The sequence below is a fragment of the Herpailurus yagouaroundi genome, unplaced genomic scaffold (genome assembly GCF_014898765.1).
Source record: "Herpailurus yagouaroundi ecotype Mexico unplaced genomic scaffold, PumYag 28, whole genome shotgun sequence".
Taxonomy (NCBI): Eukaryota; Metazoa; Chordata; class Mammalia; order Carnivora; family Felidae; genus Herpailurus; species Herpailurus yagouaroundi.
This window is the reverse complement of record NW_024412376.1, coordinates 8,428,563-8,443,185: the sequence shown is the minus strand read 5'-3', so window position 1 is coordinate 8,443,185 and position 14,623 is coordinate 8,428,563. Positions and strand designations below refer to the sequence as shown.

The following is a 14,623-nucleotide window of genomic DNA, read 5'->3' as shown; positions in this document are numbered from 1 at the left end:
GGGAGGAAGGAAGGAAGGAAGGAAGGAAGGAAGGAAGGAAGGAGAAGCTTGCACCAGGTAAACCAGCTTGTCAGAATGGGAACGAGGCCAGTCACAGAGAGAAAAACCTTGGCTGAGCCACGAGCGTTAGAAAAGAGTTGAACCACCAATGCTCTCGCCTTCGAAAATTCACCGTTTTGAAATTGGACAAGGTTGTATTTTCCTGTTTACCTTACAGGCTTCTCATTACCTGGGGGATTGCCCCTCTGTGTACTCTTTCAGGACATTCAGGGCAATTAGAGTATCTCTCGTGGCTCCAAACAACTTTTTTTGGGCACGTTCCCTATGGCAATAGGTTTTCTGTGAATAAATGTATTGTTTATGATGTTCTGAGACCTAGGTGTTTCTGTATCTGGGAAAGCAGCATTCAAAGTTTCCAGTCCAGATTGAACTTTAGGGCACTGTTACAAATCCTGATAGTCCTGTAAACTCCTCTGTACTAATCTTTGTAGGCTTAAAGGCAGCATTCCACTGGATCTAATGCAAGTGGCTCAGTCCAAAGTAACTATCAAGTTTAATGTTTAGAGATAAAAAATCAGATGAAAGAACCATCATCTTGCACGAGCACTTAAACAATAATTCCAACACCAGGGATGCCACGGGGAGCCCAGGGCAGGAAAGGCATGGGGGTGCTAAGAGCCTGTGGACCTCAGAGGATACAACAGGGCCAGCCAAAGCCAAAGGACATTGGCTCACAAGGAAACCCAACACGCTTTACTGCCAGGATGGGTTGGATTGCCCAGACGTTGGGAACTTGGATAAATATTTGCCTTCTGTAATTGACCAGAATTTGCAAGAGTCTTGGAAGGCTGAGAAATAATTTAATTTTCTCTGCACCAAGAGGTTTGCCACTGAGTTTTCATTTCCACTCCATTTTACTTACCCACAAATGGCTTTCTGCTCCATTCCTTTTTTTTCTCCCCCCTCACCACCTCAGCCTCCAGTTTTCTTGCCCCTGCCATCATCACTGAAATCCCCTTGCTCATGTGAATACATATTGTGCTGGTCTTAACGGCCATGCTGTGTTTGCTCCAGGCATCAGATGTCAGCACTTTGGGGAGGGTGTGTGTTCATCCTGCTTGAACCTCGTGTAGAACATGATGTGTACTGACAAACTTGGCGTGGATGATAGAGAATGGCTTTTCATTAGGGCTTAGTGGATGGGAACTAACCAAGAGCTATTACAGAGGCAGAAAATCTCACTCTTCCTGACATCACTTATAGGTCTCTCCTTCACCTGGTAAATCTCCCTGTCATCTTCTGCCGTCTTCCAACTCAGCACGCGGAAGACCACTGGGCTTCCTCTCCCCCTTTCTCTAACTTCAAGCCAGGAATCTGAGAAGCGACATATTCCAATTGGTACCCAACGCCTACTCTCATAAGAAACCTTACTTTCTTCTTCTCAGAAAGGTAGAGTTTACCAAGAATTTTCAGGCCTGGGAGATACGCACTGCCTAGAATATTTGCCCTGTCGGACATCAATCAACTGCATGAGAAATGTTTTAGAACAGTGTGAATTGAGGTTGGATCCAGAGCTGTGTGAGGAGACCCTGTGTATAGGCAGACCGACTAGCTTTGAAATCTTGTTGGGTTAGATTCCGGAGGATTACATTTAACGAAATACTGTACTACAACCCTTATTGCCCATGAGGCCAGCTGTGATGGCTCCAGGAAGGCTACATGAGTTCTTAGGAGAGCTGGTTACAGCAGCACCCATTGACTTTGATCCAAAGGAAAGATTCTAGTCTTCCCCCTGCAAAAATACCAGTATCCCTTCTCTTCTTCTCAGGTTTTTAAGACTTGACCCCAGTGAGAGATATGCTATCGTCCCCTCCACAGATTTAGCAGACCTCGTCTAGGAGGTCAATAACTCTGCTCTCAATCGGTTAGCAGGACCTAGGTGCTACTTAATCACACATTCCGCTATTTCTTGCTGACTGTAGGGTACAGAAGCTGCAATAAACAGTATACAATATTATTTTTTTTAATCCTACAAAACACAAAGTCAGGCTTTCACCTCCCTAGGATAAAAGCAGCTGTCTCTTCAGCATGCTTTGTGTCTTGGGCAACCCAGTGTCTGTCTCCTGCTAGGATGTGATTTACATTCTCTCCATCTGCTAGGAACCTAATTATAATGGAAATCAAAATGAAAACATTTCCGGAATTCTTTAAACACCCATAACTTTGTACACTTGGTCCTCCCATATTACTTGCGACAGCATTCCTCTTAGCTCAGTGAGCATCTTGATAGTTTGTTTTTTTTTTTTTTTTAATAAATAAATAAAAGCAAAGATGATTGCCCTGAAAACACACTAATTTCAGTACTTCTAATTCCATTACTTTGAAATGTTCTGTCGAGCACTACCGGCAGTGGCTACTCGAGCCAACAATTAAATATATATATATTATTTTTGATACAGTCTTACAATCAGGTTTTTAAAATGTTTTCACTGAGTGCAGTGGAACGTAAAGAGAAAAGATAGGATTTTGTGTGTGTGCTGAGTCTCATGTCTCTCTGCGAGGAAAGATGATCTCTACAAGTGGGCATTTTTCTATTACCTTTCTTGCAATGTTTACTGGAGAAAATATAAGAAATGTAGCAAATGATACCAGAGAGGACACTTTTCAGTAATAAATGGTCAGTGCCGTTGTTGTTGTTTAGGAAGGTAAGCATTATCAAGTGTTCAAATCCACTGCAGAAAATGCAGGGGTGGGGGGGAGGCAGTTTAAGAGCAGGACCTTGAATTCAGCCCTGTCTGGCCCTGAAGCCCAACAACTTTTACTATGCTGTAACTACTCAAATTTCAGTTTAAAAAACCAAAAACCTTCTTAGTGTTCTTAATTAGGCAAAAGCACCTATTAACCACAGAACCCCGTGTTATAGTTACTTTCATGAAAGGGGACGGTGCAAAGTAACTCTATAAAAAGTGTACTGGTTTGAAGCAGAGTCCATTTGAGGGCTATTAAAATGAAATGGGACCGTAGATAATGGACGCCCTTGAGACTGTTTAATAGGGTGGGCATCAGGGGGCCATACAGGGCCCCCATGCAAAGGATTCTTGTAATGAAAGCAGAGTTCCCAGGCGATCTGGTAACGCTAGTGTCCCCCACTCGTGATTAGAGGTAAAAAAGATACTGCAATGCTGTTTCCTGAAGAACGCCAATCCGCTGCTTCCTGTTTCCCTCTACGGTCAAGCCCTAACCCCCTCATTAGCTCAGTATGGTAGAGACTGAAGGCAGGAGACTGGGGAGTGGGTCACTACAGTTAGCTCTAATGAGGAGAGATGAGGATCCTTAATGGGGATAGGAAAATTGGAGAAGGACAACGACAGTGAACGGTGATAGTCAGTTTTGAAGATAGTAAAGGCCAAATAAAATGATTTGTAGTGACGAAGAGTATAATGTCGGTGATGGATAATAATGAGATAAATTCCAGACACGTAGCTCTTGCGAGTTCTCCACAGAGAGGTGGCAGTGGGCATCTGTGCGCACACAGGACCTTGAAGCGTTCAGGAAGCAGACACAGAAGTGTGGGAGGCTGAGATACGAAGTAAGGGTTGCCCACAGTTTACAAAATGGAAGAAGCCTTAGGAGGAGAAGCACGAAAAGAGTTGGGTTGAACAAGAAGAAATGGTAGAACTTGTAAACACGTATCATTATTTCTTTTATCTGGTGTGGGATTTGGTGCAGGTGAAAAGTCACTTTCGCATGTTGTTGGGAAGATGACTTCCTCCAAAGATTGCCGGGGGGCCTCCCCAACTGGACCTTCTCTCAGTCCTTGTCTCTGCTTCTTGAGACAAAACCCCACTGCCTCTCCCTTGGCTCAGGATGAAGAACAAAGGAAACAAAGCCACAAAGCCCTTATGCTTCTTGCCGGGATGTGTGGTAGGGGTTAGTGCGCGACTTTCTTCTCTCAGACTGCCCCAAGCGAGCGCTCTGCTCTTCGAGTGGGCAAAAATCAAAGCCCACCCCTCCTTGCTGGTTCCCCCAGGAAGCATCCCAAATCCAGATCCATGAGACTTCCAGCAGAGAAAATTAGGAACCAGTGTGCACATCAGAGCTCACAAAAAACGAGGTGACTCCCAGTTCCTCAAAGTGAGCAAATTGAATTTTAATCATGGCCCCTGGTCTTATAATCCATGATGGCTTCATCACCAGTCACACTAAAGAGTATCAAACGTCCAAACTTGAGACATCTTTTGCCACCCGTCAGTGTCAATATTGGAAGAAATTATATTAATAGCAGCAGGTAAAAAGCACATTCATGAGATGAGAAAAGGAAAAAGATGGAGATGAATGTTATCAGAGGCTGGGCCTCTGTGCTCATTGCCAAGAATCTCAGCTTGATTTGAATAGGAAGGAGAGACCTTTTAGATGAAAGAATATCAACGGCTGACCTCTGCTTCGCATTATTGTAAAGCCACGTGCCTGAGCAGCACTGGCTAGCACTGGCAAGTAAGGGGTTGGGGTGAAAGGGTGGTGTATGTAGATTTATTATGTTCCCCCTCATTTAGTAAAAATTGCTTTTGCCACACTCAATTATCTGTAGGTCCCATGACAGTAGAGAATGAACCTCGTTTTTTACTGTTTATCTTCTACAGCGTCTGGTCATTAGCGGGCACTATACACATAATTGTTGGCAGTTGAATTGTGTGAATGAGGAGTTGGCAAACAAGACTGCTGTGGGCAGCCCAGTGTGTTTGTGTCTCTCTCTGGGATGTGTGTCTGTGTGTATGTGATTGGCATTGGGTGAAATTCTTTTGCTGGTTACATTAGCAGTATTGTGGCCTGTTTATACAGTTGTATGAGTTTGTGGTGTTGGGGTAAGTTCTGATCGGTCTGTTCTTTAGTGTAATGTTCATTAAAGTGAAAAGCTATCATCCTACTCCAGGCTTAGGGAGAAGGACGGACCACTGGAGTCTTCCAAAGAATGTTTTCTTTTTTTTTTTCTTTTTTTTTTAAGTGGAAAAACATGAGGATTAATTTTTGATAGTATTCTCATTGTGTGTGTCACCAAATGAAATCTGAGTGCTTGCACTGTGGTTTTGGAATTCAAATGTTATCAATTGGAATTGACATTAATTACTTTTTGTGCTGCTTGGCATATGCTGGAACATTATTTCTACAACAATTCCACCAAAGTCGCTTAGGCAATTATCTCTGCTGCAATCACTGTCATCATCCTCCTAATTATCGCTCTTAAGTCTCTCCTATTCGCCAGCCATCTCGGCCGGGCTCTGCACGCCACACGCCTCTTCTTCCCCCGCTTTCCCCACAGGAGGTACCGTTCTCCCGCGTGTGGTGCAGTAACCAACAGCCCCTGCACTGTGCCTTCTCCCTGGAGCGCTACACACCCACCACCACCCAGCTGTCCTGCAAAATCTGCATCCGGCAGCTCAAAGGCCATGAACAGATCCTCCAAGTGCAAACATCAATCCTAGAGGTGAGTCCTCCGTCTGCACGACCACTTGACTCCATTTCTAAAGGACAGTAAGAGTAATGCGCCTGTTTCAATCGTGCTACGTAGGTTGTAAAAGAGCTTCCAAATGCACTCGCTCTTAATCCTCATTACCGACCAGGGCAAATAAACTTTTTCTCAGGCTCAGGAGTGAGCTGAGCTCCCCGATGGGCGAAACAACTCAACGCGTCAGAGCTTCGGCTCTGTGGAGACACTTTTGGGGAAAGAACTGGTACAGGGCTTTTTATACACAAAACCACAAACAATCTAATCGTCCACTGCGGGCTTGGACCGGAGAGTCATCATTGGCTGATGGTACGTTATGGCAGATACATACCGTGAAGAAGCACAAGGTCACCACTGGGTGGTTTTTCTGCTGGTTCTCACTAGTCTTCCAGAAGTCATCTTCAGGGGATTGGTTCCCTACTGCCTTACAGTTTCTCACATCCTCCAGGTTCAGGGTTCTGCAGAGCCCCATTTCCATTAAATCTAGATTCATCGATGCTATAACATAGGACAGAGTCGATAGAAGTGTCTTTCTACAAAGTAAGGCAATGGAACTGCAGAGAGGGAAAGGGTATTGTCCAAGGTCGTGTCACTATTGAAGGGCAGAGTTAGAATGGGAGTCAGGGGGGCATTCACTTGGGAGTTTTTGCACAAAGACACCTGATGTCTGCCATGGCTCTGATTTACCTAAATCACTGAATGGCTTCGTGGCTGTAGACTTGGGCTTCTAGAGTAGACACCGGCATTCCCTCCTGAATGGTTGTTTGAGGGGAGAGGGAGAGAGTAGCTGAGAGGCAGAATGAAGGGAGACATGGAATGCTTTTCTGAGCAACTCTTAAGATAATCCCTGGCTAGTGGAGATGAGCACATTCTATTGTTCAGCAGTAGAATATGTACATATGTGTGTGTGTGTACAGACACAGATATGTCTAAATATATACATAATATATATTTATTCATTCGGGCTTGGCAAAAGGCGTAATAAGTTTTATATACGTACAACTCAATTTCGTAGCCTTACAAAATCATCACTTCTCTCCATTCTCATTTTAATTCATTGTTTACGCAAGATGAGTCTTGCTAATTCCCCAAATAGGTTTTCTGAAGAGTGGATGGCTTTCCAAAGGATTGCACCTCAAAATTGATAGCTGTCTTAACTGACATGTTTGTACAGTATTTGCATTCATTATTGCCAATTAGCATTATGTGCTAAAGCAGTTTTGATGGGAAAGGTAGATCCAGAAAGGTAGGGTAGGATATTTTTAGAGTCTCTTTCTTGAACAGTCATGGCATCTTGAACATAATACATTTCAAAGTAAAATGAAAAATTTTAGGAAAGTTTTAACATAAACACAAAAGGAAAGCCCAAGCAGATTTTCCTTCTCGTATTCAGAAGCAAGTGTGAAAAGACAGGACATGAAGATGCCTCTGATGCAAATTGCCCTAAACGTCTATTCACAGGTCAATGAAACAATTCCACGTTTAAGGGGCTTTTATTCTTTAAGGCGCTCACAAAATTGCAGACCAACTTCTGCTATTACAGGAAATCTTTATGTAAAAGGAATGTGATAGGCTCCATACATCATGGTACCTCTGCTCCTTGCTTAAACAAATTTTTGGAGTGCAAAGTGCATGGAAGGAAAGTGAGCTAATAAACACAATCATGCCCTTTACTCTCCATCTCCTTGTCTAATGCTCCGCAAGCTTACAATCACTTTGCAATGCCTTGAAAAAGACGACATCGCAGTATCTCTTGATAATAAGAGGCCAGCCTCAGAAAAATACTTAGTCACCGTTGGGCTACCACCATCCGTTCTGTATATGCCTTTTAGAAGCTTTATTACCCTTTTGGTCCTGGAAGGATCACATTACTAATCACTTCAAGTGTTACTGCTTGCATTTGGCCCAGCACATCCCCATCTCTTTGTAATAAACCATAGTTCTTAGGCAGATCTGTTATTTTCTGTGTCAGAAGAAAATTAAGAACTTTTGAGGGGCGCCTGGGTGGCTCAGTCGGTTAAGCGTCCGACTTCAGCTCAGGTCACGATCTCATGGTCCGTGAGTTCGAGCCCCGCGTCAGGCTCTGGGCTGATGGCTCAGAGCCTGGAGCCTGCTTCCGATTCTGTGTCTCCCTCTCTCTCTCTGCCCCTCCCCAGTTCATGCTCTGTCTCTCTCTGTCCCAAAAATAAATAAACGTTAAAAAAAAGTTTAAAAAAAAAAAAAAGAAGAAAATTAAGAACTTTTGAAAGCTGCTGTATGTCAGGTACCATTTCATGTGCTTTCACATATAACCACCCTAACTCTGTGTGGATTAAATACCATACTATCACAATTTGACATGATGTAACATTCTCAGAGAGGTCAACCTTCTTGTCCAAGATGATAAAATGAATAACGGGGAGCCAGAGTTCCCAACGGAGATACCGGCCTTCAAGGTCAAAGTCTGGATTTCCATACTAGACTACTTTCAGGATCTCAGTCAAGGAAGTCTAATTTAGCAGTCCTGAATTTGGGCCTTGTCCATAACGTAAGCCTTTGTTTTAGTGGCCTTAGGCACTAGTGACAAAAATGACACCGTTAAAATTTTATCTTTAAGTATGCAAGTAGGTGAAAATTGGGAAGTTCTTTCCTCAAGACTGTAGAAGGATGGCATGGGCTGGAATAAGTGATCATTTGATAAGTCTTCAAGAACAGAATAGATTTCTCACATGGCAGTCCTCCTGCAAAGAAGGGTCTCGAGCAAACGATCACTCATGATCCTTCCAACCCTAGAATTGTTTCACTCTTGGCAGAAGCATACGTCTGGTAAAAGATCCAGTTGAATACAAAGCATCCCCTTCTCCTTAAAAATGTCTTGGATTTCTGGGGCGCCTGGGTGGCTCAGTCGGTTGGGCGGCCGACTTCGGCTCAGGTCATGATCTCGCGGTCCGGGAGTTCGAGCCCCGCGTCGGGCTCTGTGCTGACAGCTCAGAGCCTGGAGCCTGTTTCGGATTCTGTGTCTCCCTCTCTCTGACCCTCCCCCGTTCATGCTCTCTCTCTGTCTCAAAAATAAATAAAAACGTTAAAAAAAAAAATTAAAAAAAAAAAGTCTTGGATTTTTGTGACAGATGGTCCCAGAAAAAAAAGAAGATACATAAAGCGCTACAAAATCAGGATTACCTATGGTGGAGACAAGATACATTCTAGACATGACCCTCTGTCGATCGGGGAGGTGGGAATAATAGATCAGGTGTTAAAGTGCATAGTTTATAACCTCTAGGCCAAAGGTGCTTTTAATAAGCTAGTGATTAGGTGCTTTTAAGAAACTAGTAACTAGGGTTTTGTTGATTAAAAATAGCAATATTAACAATAATAAGGAAGTAAATATTTTGAAGCTTTCAATAGATACCTGAATTTTTTTTTTTTTAATCATCTGCCCTTCATCCCCCAAAACCAATCCCTGCATATTTAAGCACAGGGTCCTCAGCTCTTTCCTAACTTTAATGGGTGTCCTAGTGTCTGTTTAATGGTTTTAACCATGGAGGTAATTTAACAGGAGAGGTAAAAGAGATACATATATACGTGTATCATTATCTGTAAAATATTTATTTTAAATATCTAAATCAGCGCAATGATTATCCTCTTTGAAGGCCTGTGGTTCTTAGTGTTCAGCCTCATATCCATCATATTCTTCCATGCCTCTCATGTAAATGGCTTTCCACATGAATATAATCATTCATGCCATTCTCAGACTTAAAAATTATTTCAGTGATCAAGATAATGTATTTTTTTTTCTGTTCTTTAGAGTGCCCATTATTGGGTCAATCTGTAGAAGCAGGTTGATTTTCTTTAAATGTAACCTCACTGAATTACCTAACAATGATCACCAACTGATTAGTCTGTAAAAGCAGCAGTATCACCGATCTAAAAATTGGGGACTGGAGCAAAATAATTTTACTAAACGTGAAGAGAAGGAAGGAATCGCTAAGTAATTTACTACACCCTTCCTTATTGATGTAATAATATTGAAGAATACCATTTTGGGGAGAGAAAGAACTTATATGGGAACTTACAATTTTCCCTTCAAGCAATTCTCTTATCTTTCTTCCAAAAGTGGTGGAAGGTTGGGGGATGATTTTTCTGTTACAAAATAGACATAATACTTGGAATTTCTCGTTGATTTACAACTCCCCAGCTAGCCAAGTAGCAGCCGCTTATCTCAGATGTGCAGAGCATGGAAATCTGCTGTTCCTTTGCATATTTAATTTAAACAATCAGAAAATGTGATGTATCTACAGGATTCTTATTACGTGGCCCAGATGTCTTTTAGAACGCACCGTAAATGTTACATAAAGTGTCATCCTTGTGCATGGCAAATATTGAAATTTGGAAAGTTTACGAGAGAAAGGGGGGCCCACTTATTAAAGTGTAGGAAAGAGAAAAAATCCTGAAGAGTCAGTCTTCGTAACATTTTTTTGCTTTGCAGTCATAACCACCTCTGTCCCGAAGACTATGTATCAGGGTGGCCTTTCCCCTGCCAACAGTAACGTCAGAGCTTGGTCAGCTTGATCAACTCAATGAGGCCATAAAAGCTCCCCAAAGCCCATTCTATTGCAGTCCTTTGTCATGGACACATACAGTGTTTTCAGTTTTCATTGGCAAGCCACATTTTCACGTGTTAACACTGTCTGGTGCCCTTTCCCAGTGACAGCTACCATGTTATCTTGCATAGAATCCCTTTTTTTTTTCCTCTTTGGTTTCTACCATCTTTTTTAAGGACATCAGCCTGCCTTCAGTCAGGAAATTAAGGAAACTATTTTTACTTGATTTACATTTTTAAAGGGTAAAAGAAATTTTACAAACCATGATTCAAAATGATGTTCCTCATAACCTCTTTTGTTCAGTAAGAAGCCTGAGTTGGTTCATTTTATAACCGTCCAACATATCAGAAAAGAATCACTCATTTTGCCTAAAACAACTAGTTACCCACTCAGTTTCTTTTCAATCAATGACTACTCATCCTTCAAGGCCAACCCAAATGTCTCCTCCAGGAAGCTGTCAGGAATGAGGTACACACTTTCTTGCCGGCTATTGGACTGGGGTCACTCTCAGCTTCTAGGGGGTGCCCTCAGGTCCTCGCCCCATGTCCCACTCTATAGGCATTTCACAGCCTGACTATTTGCTTTCCTCCAGGCCAGCAGGAGAGATGCCTCCAGATAAGAGCCGCTTCTTCTCTCTCCTAAGGGCCACCTGATTAGGTCAGGCCCACCCAGAAAAAAATACCTCTTGCTCAGGATGTAGTCAACTGATTAGAGACCTTAATTACATCTGTAGAATCCCTTGTGTCTTGTAACACATCATAATCACAGGCGTGATTCAGTTAGATACTTTTCAGGTTTTAAAATTCTGTTGGTTCATATAAATTTATCAGCAGCTATTGCAATCTGCTGGATGTCTGCATGGTCTCATGTTAGATACGATTGCTGGTATGTATGGAAATAACCAATCCTCATCAGAGAGCTCTAAATCAGAAGCGGGTTGGGCAGACAGCAGGCAGAAGCTTTCCAGCCGGCACCAGTCCTCAGGCTAGTCTAGACCTCATCACTGACCACGTATTACCAAAGCAATGTCATTCTGAAACAAGACCAAAATATTTACTATGGAATCACATACTTCTCGACTCAGACAGGGCAACACAAACTTTGAGATGATCAATATACAATCAGTTCCCCTTTGTAGCTTTCGTGACAGGTACCTGCCCAGCTAGCTCCTTTGGTTAGCCCGTTCATCTTAGGTCAGCTCTGTCAAAGAGTCATTCCTTACATTGAACTAAAATCTGTCACTTGGGGGCTTCTTCCTACTGATTCTAGATATATCTCTGAGAGACAAAGGAAAAAAAGAAAAGAAAAAAGGTTTAATTCTGCTGTCACCTGACATCTCTTTGGATGTAGAAGGCTGATGATTATGAGTCCCCTGATTGGAAGCCACATTGTAAATCTCCAGTACGTGATTCACCAGGCTACTAGAGAAGTTATTTACAGTTTTAGAAGAAAGGGGAACGTGTCAGTGTATTTTATAGAGCCCATCACTATAGGCAAGCGTTTTGTGCATGGTGTTAATAGATTTTCATAAAAAAAATAACGGTGTCGATCAGTCATGCTTCCATTCAGACCTGACCATGCTTTCTTTGTTTGTAGAGCGAAAGAGAAACCATCACTTTCTTTGCACAAGAGGACAGCACTTTCCCTGCACAGACTGGCCCCAAAGCCTTCAAAATTCCCTACTCCATCAGACAGCGGATTTGTGCTACATTCGATACCCCTAATGCCAAAGGCAAGGACTGGCAGATGTTAGCACAGAAAAACAGCATCAACAGGTAATCGGGGGCAACTTCTGAAAGAGGATGTCACTGAGAGTTTTGAAAAACAAAGTGGGTTGGGTGTATCCATGCGGTTTCCAGGCCCTGATATCTTTGTAGATTCCTCTGGTCGTATTTCATGTGAGGCCTGCCTTCGTATGTGGGGAAAGAATAAGAACAGGACACTGTGTGGCATTTCCTTCCACCCACTCTGCCTTGAGGGACACAATAGAAAAGTCTTAACTTTGGTCCTGGTCCCGTCTTTAGGTTGGCTAACTGGGCCACCCACATGGGGTACAGACTCTGTCTTCTTGGTGCTTGTGGGGGATCCAGCACAGTCTTGAACCAGTGGTCTAGAAACAAAGAAAACTGCTCACACCTCCCATCATCAGGTCACCTTAAGCATTACGTACGTAACCCTTAACGGGGACATGCCAGCCTGAAAAGCGGGTGCCTCAGTATTAAACGTTTGAGGATGATAGCTCCCAGATGGGAAGGCAGAGGACTTAAAACAAGCAGGTTGCCCAGGCACGTGAATGTGGCCTGCTGCTTCACCAGACCCTTGACTCTGTGCTAACCTTGTGGGTGACAGCAGAGCAGTAGAGAGTAGGGCTTTATTAGTTGCGAAGAGAAGGAGCAAGAGTGATACCATTCCTACGAGCACTGATGGGCGGGCAGCTTTTGCTCGGCTTGAAAGATAACCAACAGGGAGAGGGCAATACCCCTCTCTCTCCCCAATCACTCCTCTCTCCCCCCACCGCCCCTCCGGCCCCAGAATGAATAGAAAACAGACCAAGTTTTGCCAGAACCATCTTCTTTCTCTTTTTCTCTGGTACTTTTTTTTTTTTTTTTTCTTTTGAGACAAAGCCTTCCTTTCTTACTGTTTGGCTTGCTCTGTCATTTCCACGGTTTGTTCTTTATTTTCACAGCCATCCTACCTGACTTTCTTCTCTGAAAGGGAGGTAGGTGTCTGCCAAGAAATGATAGAGTGCCACTCCCCAGTTTAAAAGGGATCCAGAATCCAAGAAGGGAGGACCCAACTAGAAAGCAGTCAGGCTGAGAGAGGAAAATCGAGAGAGGAGGCATTGCTGCTAAAAGAAAACGGAATTTGCAGAGACAGGCAAGCCCGGAAAGAATAGGTACATTCTTGAAAGGCGTATATTGAAAATGAAAGAATACAGAAACGTATGAATGTACAGGGAAGAAAAAAATTAGGTTGAATATTTCCCAGCAATTTTGACAAAGGAGGAGATGTCGCACTTATAACCCATGCACACCATGACTATGTCAAGCTCACTTTCTGATCAACACAGGGACAAGAATGAAAAACCAGCCCAGAGAACAGAATTTGGTTCACAAAGAAAAAAAGGGGGGACATGGGCCTCGGACCCGCAGGGTATCCCTGGTTCTATAACCTGTACCAAACTGCCAAAGCACACCACTTAGCAGCCCTGTTCCTTTTTCTGCAGATGCAGATCATACAGTTTGAACTCTATCAATTCCCTAATCCATTCTGAACATAAGAGTTGATGATTTTTACTTTCTTAATTTTGATATATATAATTTTAAAGTTTGTATTTTTTATATGGAGAAAAGGAGAGCGAGCACGAAGAGGGGAGAGGCAGAGAGAGAGGGAGACAGAGAATCCCAAGCAGGCTCCGCGCTGTCAGCACAGAGCCCGATGCAGGGCTCGAACTCATGAACCATGAGATCACTAGCTGAGCTGAAATCAAGAGTCGGATGCTTAACCGACTGATCCACCCAGGCACCCCGAGAATTGATGACTTTTAACTCACCATTCACATGAAAATAACTGCCACAAAATATCTATGATGCTGTCATTCGTTTGCTGAATATGCACATGTTCCATTTCATGTTCTTCTCCACTTATAGGATACCTACGAGAGGCACAGGGAGTGCCCCAAAGTCATCAGTCTGGGCCCTTCCACAGTAGGGAAAATGCATTTCAAAATGGGAGACTGAGGTAAACAACCTTTTGTGTCTGGGCTCTAATGAGCAGGAAGTGGCCGCACAGGGGCACTGCCCCTCCAGTGTCCAGGATCATCCAGTGTGAACACCGGGTGTGCCTGTTTCCTTGCTTTGGGTATGCCCTAAGAGCCCTTCTCCAGGAAAGCCTAAATTTCCTTGACATAGGGGTACCTGGGTGGCTCAGTCAGTTGGGCGTCCAACTTCAGCTCAGGTCATGATCTCACGGTCCGTGAGTTCGAGTCCCGCGTCGGGCTCTGTGCTGACCGCTCGGAGCCTGGAGCCTGCTCCGGATTCTGTGTCTGCCTCTCTCTGACCCTCCCCCGCTCACACTCTGTCTTGCTCTCTCTCTCAAAAATAAATAAACATTAAAAAATAATAAATTTCCTTGACATAAGGAACACAAATAGCCTACTTTATGGAAAGTTTCTAACACGGTGACCAGAAAAGGTTGGTTTTCAATCAGTGTCACTTTTTGCAGTTTTCACTAATAGCAAATTAGGATGGCATGGGTCGATATAATTTACCATCTTTACATCTTCTTTGGTGAATATATTCAACTTCAGTGAATGGCATGTCCTGCCTACCTCTTTACTCTCAAGCTTAACCTTCCAAAAATTGGTCTAACTATGGAATGAGAATGGTTTAAATTGAGAATCAGCAAAATTTTATTCTGTTAAAGAACCAGAGAGCAAATAGTTTAGGCCATATAGGGTCTGTTGTAATTACTCAGCGCCGTTTGGCTCTGCTTCTGCAGTGAGAATCAGCCAGAGACAATACGTGCAACACAGCTATGC

General features: G+C 43.2%; 1 protein-coding gene across 13 annotated transcripts in view; it reads left to right on the top strand.

Annotated features, from left to right (window-relative positions):
• UNC5D (unc-5 netrin receptor D) overlaps window positions 1-14,623 on the top strand; it is a 577,007-nt gene that overhangs the window by 531,514 nt on the left and 30,870 nt on the right. For all 13 annotated transcript variants that reach the window (XM_040461499.1, XM_040461883.1, XM_040461563.1 and 10 more), the window contains 2 exons: window positions 5,318-5,482; window positions 11,680-11,858. In XM_040461499.1, coding sequence (XP_040317433.1) covers window positions 5,318-5,482; window positions 11,680-11,858 — 344 coding nt within the window. The remainder of the gene's footprint in view (window positions 1-5,317; window positions 5,483-11,679; window positions 11,859-14,623) is intronic.